The 8,624-nt window shown below is 40.2% G+C and overlaps 1 protein-coding gene across 1 annotated transcript; it reads right to left on the bottom strand.

Moving 5' to 3' along the window:
• Positions 1–276: 276 nt before the first annotated feature.
• LOC308086752 (sterile alpha motif domain-containing protein 9-like) lies at positions 277–3,507 on the bottom strand (the record flags this gene model as incomplete). Its single annotated transcript, XM_080430401.1, has 2 exons — positions 277–3,309; positions 3,423–3,507. 2 exons carry the CDS (start codon positions 3,505–3,507, stop codon positions 371–373), a joined length of 3,024 nt encoding a protein of 1,007 aa, XP_080286527.1. The 3' UTR covers positions 277–370.
• Positions 3,508–8,624: the final 5,117 nt, after the last annotated feature.

The following is an 8,624-nucleotide window of genomic DNA, read 5'->3' as shown; positions in this document are numbered from 1 at the left end:
ACTTCCTTTACCTTTTCTTCGACCAAGGTAAAAATGTGCAACTGTGCCCCTCCTTCTAAACAAGTGAGAATACTGCTTTTGAGATGATTTGCAAAGTGAGTTAACATATGACACTATATTTGTGTCTTCGTCGTTTGTACTTGGCCACAGTAACAGCAGTGCTACATAGTATGGCTCTGGGAAGGGGTGTTGCAGGCCGATATCTTGCAGAAGGGCCAGGAGGACATCATTAAGGTCCTTGTTATTCTTCATAAGTGTGGAATTTGGCATCAAGCAATGGAGAATTATATTTGCCAAAATGAAACATGTTGTTTCTTTTATATTTTGCTGAGAATGTTGGCGTAAGAATGTGTAGCTTTCTGCAAGTATCTCAAAAGTCTTCAGGGCTCTTGTCTAGGGACTGAAGTAATCCTGGAAACGTATCTGCATTCCTCTGTTCAAGAAGCATTCTGTGAGTTTCAAGATCTGAGTTTAATCTCAACGCTGACTTGCTTGCTTGTTCTTGAGAGATTTCCTCTGGTGTAGAGCACATTAACTCTATGTAGCGGTCAAAGTGTTCTGAGATCTTCTTCCGGTTGCGTAAATGAATGTCTCCTGCATCACTTTCACGTTTCATGTACGTAAAATAGCAGTTAAAGAATTCAAATACCTTTTTCATGTGAGTATTCAGAACCTGGAGAAATCGCAAGTACTCCTGAATGACCTGAAAGTACTTAACATTATCTTCAGAATCAATGTCTGGTACAGATGAAATGCGTGTCACTCCCTTGAGAAAACTCTGCATGTATTTCTTCTTTTGAGGGTCAGCTTCATCAAAGAATGGGAGGTTGCTGATCATTTCAAGCACTGTCAGTACAATTTCCATTTCTCCCAGATGGCCAGAGGTATTGTAGCGTTTGAAGGGATTTATTTCATAATCTTCATCAGGTTCAGTTTGTCTTTTTGCCAGATGTTGAGCCCTTTGAAAAGCCTTGATGGCATTTTCTGCTAATTCAAGACTTTCTCTTAAGTCCTCAGGATTGCAAATCTTCTTCTTGATATTCATTTTGTGCTTGAGGTTACTTTTGTAAACCTGTCCAATTGTATCAACAGTGTAACTATTTTCAGTGATTCTCTTCGCATCTTCTGCATATTTCAGTGCCTTGGGAAAATTATTCTCATTTAGGTAGAGATATCTTGACAAAGCTTGAGGAATAGAGGCACAGTCTTCAAATCGCTGTGATGCTTTGATGAATATATCTTCAATCCTTTCCCCTCTCTCTTGCTTGCGGATGTCCTCTATCAGTGGAGCAAATTGAGTGTTTCTTTCATCACCCCAAGTTCTACGCTGCCGTTCAACCAGCATCCGAAGAACTGATTTCAAGAAGGTGTCTTTTACCACAGTTGTTTTGAAGAAGAGGTCACAGTGAAGCATGTCTAAGGCTATATCACTTCGCTTGATGTCGTGGTATGTGCCTAAATCTTCAAGACATGCGGTTGCAAGGCAAGGGTGTTGGATCCTAATGGCTTTGAAGCCTCCCCAATCCTCTATGCTGTCTTCAATGAGGAAGTTTGCATATGGTTCCATTTCGTCAAGCACGCCATCACGGGACCAATGAACTATTCTCATCTGAAGAAAATCTTCACAGAGAGAAAGAGATATGTGTGACTCTGCAACATATGTGTTCACCAGTGCTAGGAAAGTAAGGAGTCTAGCTTTTTTGGTGGTGATATTCAGATTCTCAAGAGTGTTTCTGACAAGCCCAGCAACATATTTCTTATCAAAATTACTTTTCATGATCATGAAACTGTAGAAATTCTCTGGCATTTTGTGAGTTTCTTTTAGTTCCTCAAGTTTTTCTTCAAAGTCTTCTTGTTCCTTTTTGGTCAGTTTGGCTGTTATAAACTGGCATGGTGTAGGACAATCCTTATACTGCATCTGAGGGAAAGGAGAGCGAATACAACTCAGAATGATGACTTGAGGAGCATCTGGAAAGTCCTGTACAGGCCTGCATGCATATTCCTCTTCAATAGTTTTGCGAATGCAGTTCACAAGACTTTGCATGTTTTCTTCCTTTGAATCATCTACCAAGAGCAGAACTCTTGTTGGCTTTTCACTGTTTCCACATTTTGACAATTCCTTCACTTGTTTAGCCACTTCCACTGGTTCAGATGAGCCAACCTTCAAAACAGCACATCTGAACTCTCGACGAAGGTTCCACATCACATGCATGGCTAAAGAGGTGGCACCACAGCCTGGATGATGAAACAGATTTATTGAAAGGCATGTGCCTTTGGGATTACTTGTCTGAGTTTTAATCAACTTCATGAGGTTGTCATACTTGTCTCTTTTAATGAAAGGCTTTGTTCTGAGCTTCTCACAAAAATAGAAGTTCCACCACTTCACTTTGCTCCCTCTGTAGAACCCCTCCTCAACTTTGATTTTCAAGGCTTTGAATTCATCACTGCTCTCATCATCATAGACATTTTCACATTCATTCTGACACAAAATATCCAGAGCAGGCATGTAGTCTTCATCTCTCTTTGTAAGAACAACAGCGCTGGAGTCAGAGGACGGGAGAAGTCTTCCAGAAAGCTGGTTGTGAGGTCCGAGTTCCATCACTTTTCCATTGATTTGACTCAGGTTAAGCTCATATACAGAGAGTCTGGTGATGTCACACTCACATCGGTTAAATACTACATCCTTCCAATTCTCAAATATTTCTTGTGATGCACATATGCTAACAATATTTGCCTCCTGTGAATAGAAGGACAGAAAGGTATCCAAAACAGGATCTTTTTCACCTTGAATTGGTGAGAGAAGAAGAAATATGACCAGAGTTTTACCATTTGGTAGCACCTCAGGTTTGCAAATGAATGAAACCAAGTTTTCAATGTCTTTCCGTTTTCTTATGAACCAGTTTTTGTAGTCCAACTCTTTATCAATTTCACTTGGAAGGTCATGCCTACCATTGCAAAACACCCAGCTGGTTTGTTTGTAAAGGTTGAGGTCTTTAATTACAGCATTTGCTTCACCTTGAAACAGTGATGGTTTATGAAGGTTTGCTGCTCTCAGAGATTCGTAGGAACTGTAAACTCCTTCCTGAGCTGAACAGGGATCAAAGTCCAGCACACAAAATAGTTTTTCCAATTTGCTGAGAAATGTTAAGTGTTTGTGTTGTTTTATCTGACTCTTGTTCACTACAACAACAAATTGTTTGTAATAGTCCAGAGTATTTCCTCCACATGTTAACAAGTTCTTCAGCTTTTCACCATGGTCAGCTTCTCTTCTCAAATTCTCACTTGTGTTCAGGGGAACCTGTAGATGATCTGAAGGATAAAAAAAAGGAGGGGAAAAAAGAAAACCTTAATGAATGGAAAATATATTATATTCACCAGTGATGGTGAAGTTAAAATGTCTATTTTTACATAGTTTCTCATACCTATATCTTTCTTCAGGCGTAAAGCAAGGTCATGGCGTCGAATTTGCTCAAGGATTTTTAATGTGACATCTAGGGCTGTCGTCATCCCGTAGTGTTTTGTCATTAAGTCAACAATTTGAACAATGCCTTTGTCCTCCACATGGGAACGTGCTATTTGTGGAAAGTCATGCACATCAGACCTTATCAGAAAGAAAATGAATGCCTCAAATTCTTCTTTCCCCAGGTCTTCTAAAGTTTCCTTGAGAAGGATTGTCTCCCTTGGCATGCCGACCTATAATGCAAGAAGTCATACTTGTACATAACCATTAATTAATTACATTGTTGCAGTCTCTAGGGGGTTTCCAGGCCCACATTCAACAAACCACTTATTTTTACACCCTCATACTGTATATACATATATTTTTCTCATTAGTAATCACTTACAAGGGAGACTTACAAGTAATTTAGTAAGTAGAAAGTTTTAAAAACAATACCAACTACCCACAGAAGTGGGGCATGTCTATGATGATGTGACCAGAAAATCTAAATTCTCTAATAATGTTGATGATTCTCTTGATGATTTGGTATTAATGACTATATAATAACCACCTTATAAACTCCAGCACATTAAATCTAACTAAAGCTACCAAATAAGGAAAAAGAGTAAGCATGAACCCTCGTCAGCAAACCCTCTTGCACTCTATGTGATTTAATGTATGTAATAATGTACGTGTTGGTAAAACATGTCTGTCCTAGTGGATAGGCTACTGTGGAGGGTACATGATTAGTTGAAGGAGAAAGATATGTTTGAAAGGTCCCATGCAATCCTTACAACATGAGATAGATAACTTTGTTTATTCAAAATAAGTTCATGGACTGACAGACCAAAGGAACTTATAAAAGATAACCTTCTCCTTGTGTCATTTGTGGATATAATGGCAGTGACATTAACCTCCTTTGTACCACATACATGCCCCACTTTTGTGGTCTGTACCATACGCATAATATGTGTTTCCTGTTTGTGTAAAGGGATTTGATTAAGCTGAAGGCTTCTTAATAGTCTATTCCATAAAAGTAACTTACGTCATTAATTTCCATCTTGCCCTTCACTTCACTTGATTTTGCAGCATGTGGTTTGGGTTCTTTGTTTTGTGAAGCGTGTTGCTTCAGTTGCTTCCGACGTCTGTCCTCATCTTTGACTGGTTCTTCAGTACTGACTGGTACCAGTTCACTGGCAGACGGGTCCGGTTGTCTTTCAACATGTTTTGGTGAAACTGTTGGATCACTGCTAACATGAGAGCAGATTTGTAATGTAGGTTCATGTTCTGTCTCCAACTTATCTAGCTCGGCCAAAATCTTCACTGCAGGACCACCTTTTACACCTAGATCCAGAAGATCTTGCTTTGTAAAGCAAACGAGGCAATCTCCTGACACCTCTTCCTCTTGAAGAAATTCTGCATATTTAGGGTACAGCTTCACATAATCCATCAGCCACTGGTACACATGGTCCTTTGTCCATTTTTCCACATATGCTGGACACTGTGATTCATGTTTCGATCCCTTTTTCAAATGTTCTATAAAAGATATGATTTTGACTGCAGGTCCATGTTTTATTCCTAAGTCCAACACATCTTTCTTCTTAAAGTCATCCAGATACTCCCCCAGTACGTCCTCCTCACGGAATTTGTCTGTGTATGTGTGATGAACTTTGACCTGTGTCGTTAACCACAGATGAACTTCTTCCACGGTCCATTTTTCAACTTCAGACGGCAACTCACTTCCTCTGTGGCTCATTTTGTATCAACTAAAAACAATAACATTGATCATAATGAGCACCACGTCATCTACTTTTCCATTCATTCCTGAGATATGACTAATTGACCCTTTCAAAAAGCAAAATGAATTAGAAAAGGACGCTCCACAGAGCGCAACCAGGCTGGGTGGCCTACCCATGGCTGTGTAAGTTGTGGGGTAATAACATTACAATGAAATGGTTCAACATTTTGCATTTGTGGTGCCCCTATGGTCAGAAGTGAAAGAACTTCAGGAGGTGTACTCTGTATAAGCCACTCAACATGTGATTCAATTGCATTCATGATTCATGGCGTTTAAATTATTTGTACAAAACCATGGGGGGTTGTTATTATATATCTATCTCCCAGGGAGAAAAATGTAGCAGAGCCTGAACGCCAAGATAAAATATTACATCCACACTTGTATTCTCATTCTATTATATTGGTTCAATATATTCGTGAATCTGACTGAAGTGTGTTTGTAATAATGTTCAGTACAATGAGTCAACATGATAGTATGTTGCAAGGGTTTTTATTACTGTAATAACATTATAAATGTTTTGTACACTGTGTATAAAAGTTAATTTGGAAAAATAAATTGCACACAACAGAATTACCACCGGACAATTGTTGGCCTATTTGGGATAGAGGGCAACTGGGTCTCCTCAGAGGGGCTGCATATGGATGTGTGTGTGTGTGTGTGTGTGTGTGTGTGTGTGTGTGTGTGTGTGTGTGTGTGTGTGTGTGTGTGTGTGTGTGCGTGTGCGTGTTAGTCTGTCTTGTCTGTCGGCGACTGTGTGACTGTGAACAGCTAATCTCGGATAATGCTGGACCGATAGGCATGAGTATTTGCATGCACAGGTATGACTCTTTGCATGCACACTCGGATTAGGCCAAGGAAGAACCTCCACCACAAAGTGTTCTAATCGGCCTCATGATAGCGCTATAATAGGCCACTTCACATTTGGGTTTAGAAGTCTTGAACCAGGGTCATACAATACAAATATTTTTTCATGATCAACTCCCCATAGTAGACCATGCCCATTTCTGCCATTTTCTTCAAAAGCACTTTTTGCTACTACTCTTAGAGATTTTGTCCAAAACTCACAGAAATCGGTACACTACATTATCTATGGAGACATGTGATAAAAAAAATATTGTTCAGATTTTTCATATTCCATTCTGATGCTATGATTGGCCTCTAAAGTTTCTGAGAAGGGCCCTTTTTTTAAATGCCAAAAATCATGAACGATTTACACCAAATTTTGGTCCCAGGAATTTCTAAACAATGCAGAGCCAAAAGCTCTTTTTCTTACAAAAAACGCATATCATGAACACAACATCCTATCGTACCAAAATTGGAATCACATGTTGCATGCCTCTATACAGCACACCTCTAAAAGCACTTCTGTCCAAAGGGGCCGCTACAAACGTGAACAGTTGCACTGTCTGTCATACAAACTCTTCCCTTTCACTCTATTTCACAGCGTCCTCGTGTCCTGATGGCTGCACCCCACAACTGACACAGGCTTGGGTAGGCAACCCGGCCTGGCGGAGATCTGCGCTCCAAGGAGCGCACTTTTCTAATTTATGACTTCACTTACTTTACTTTGAAGTAATTAAAATATTTGGCTAATATTAACTTGATGATTGTGGACATCATTCTATTAAAGTAGTGTGTAAATATAACGATATAAAGCTATTTCTAACCTCATAAAAAAGTAGGTTAGAAATATCTTTGTTGTGTCTTTGTTAATGATGTTAATGATTACTCACCTACTGAAGCATAATGTGTCTTTCTGCTCCAGTTGGATGTGGTTTTGTGCGTTGTCTCCTGTAGAGCAGTAAAGAAAGTGTTTAAATGACATATAGCTACACACATCCCATTTGTCTCACACTATCATGTATGTATTTCCACACAATACATACTGTACACTGTACAGTATTGTTTCACAAAGGAAATGTTTTTTAGCTTAGTTTTAGTCTTTTTAAAATAATACAAATTCAAGGAATGCCATGAATTATAGAGCTGAAACTAAAAGTTTGCTTTGAACGAGTAACATGCTGTGTTGCTTGCTTACCGTGTAGCCTATAGATGCGAGTTGTGAGGAATATGAGGAAACATTTTCACACTCACTTGTAAACCTGTAATGCAAAGTAGCCATTTGGGTACTTCCTCGTGAATCTACGGGGGGGGGCACGTTCTAGCGTGCACGCGCGTGCACTGTACCGTGCCGTACCTTACGCGTGAAGAAATTACTGGCCACACGCCGTCCTACCCTGTGTGGCCTCCACGACACCACTGCTGTACAGCAGAGGCGTACCGTCATGGAGGCCAACGTGGCCATGGCCCGGTCTGTGTAGGCCTACCCTGCCTGCCCCTGTGCAAGATCCGCCAGGGGAAAAAAATCAACATAACATTAGCAGCTCTCACCCTATTCTGCTGTAGCCAACCACAGAAAGTCGCCTTTGTTTTCAAATGGGTCTCATTTGCATTCGGCCAAATTGTTAATGAGTGGCCATTTGAAAACCGATTTCGCCGTCAAGCCGGTTTTCCTGCCAGGTACACAGTATATACACAGAAATAGCTTCACATTTAATTATTGTTGTGACCTGTTAACTTTGCTGTTGTAAATACACTTTTTTTTTTTTTATCCCACGATTTTGTAACCCATATTTTTCCACCCAGTGCCAATTGCCTATGTAATCCTGGGCGCTACTCTCCCTCTGCCAGCCTAGGGAGAGCCCAAGCTGATGCTCATGCCTCCTTCAATGCATGAGGAGCAAGCAGGCCGCTTCTTATCACCCGACAGGGGGGAGTTTCCCCGGTTGGACATAGCGCGTAGAAGGAACACGTTATTCCAACCAGTTCCTTTCCCCTCCATCAATGCGCCCTGGCTGACCAGGGGGGAGGCAGTATAGAGACCAGGATTACTGCATGTTTTTGTGAGGGTACCTACCCTAGGAGACACGGGGAGAACATGCAAACTCCACACAAAGAGGCCACACTTTTGAGAATAAAAAAACATACATTGATTATACTTGCATATTGTATTTTATTCACGTTTCTCTCTCTTGCATTAACGTTGCAAATTTGCAATGGTAATTCTCAATAGACTTATCAGCCATTGTTGCGCCTAAAACATCTCAGAGATGCAAACAACATTGTCACTTTGCGAGCTCCACTGAAGGAGCCCCGTGTGAGTGGCATCCTCTGCCCCTCCTTCCCTATTTTTTCCTGTAGCCTAAATATTTTTACTGTCGCTTTAATGTTGTTCTTGTAATGTATTGTCTGTCATGATGATGAAATGAGTACAAGGAACCATAATGAAAAAAAGAAAAGTGTTTTTTATTATCATTACTACATACAATAATATAATAAAAGTGGTCTTAATGAGGATAGTGAGATGAGATTAATAATAACAACATG

This window comes from Gymnoscopelus braueri (genome assembly GCF_963280865.1).
Source record: "Gymnoscopelus braueri genome assembly, chromosome: 6".
NCBI lineage: Eukaryota > Metazoa > Chordata > Actinopteri > Myctophiformes > Myctophidae > Gymnoscopelus > Gymnoscopelus braueri.
This window is presented reverse-complemented; position numbering and strand designations above follow the sequence as displayed.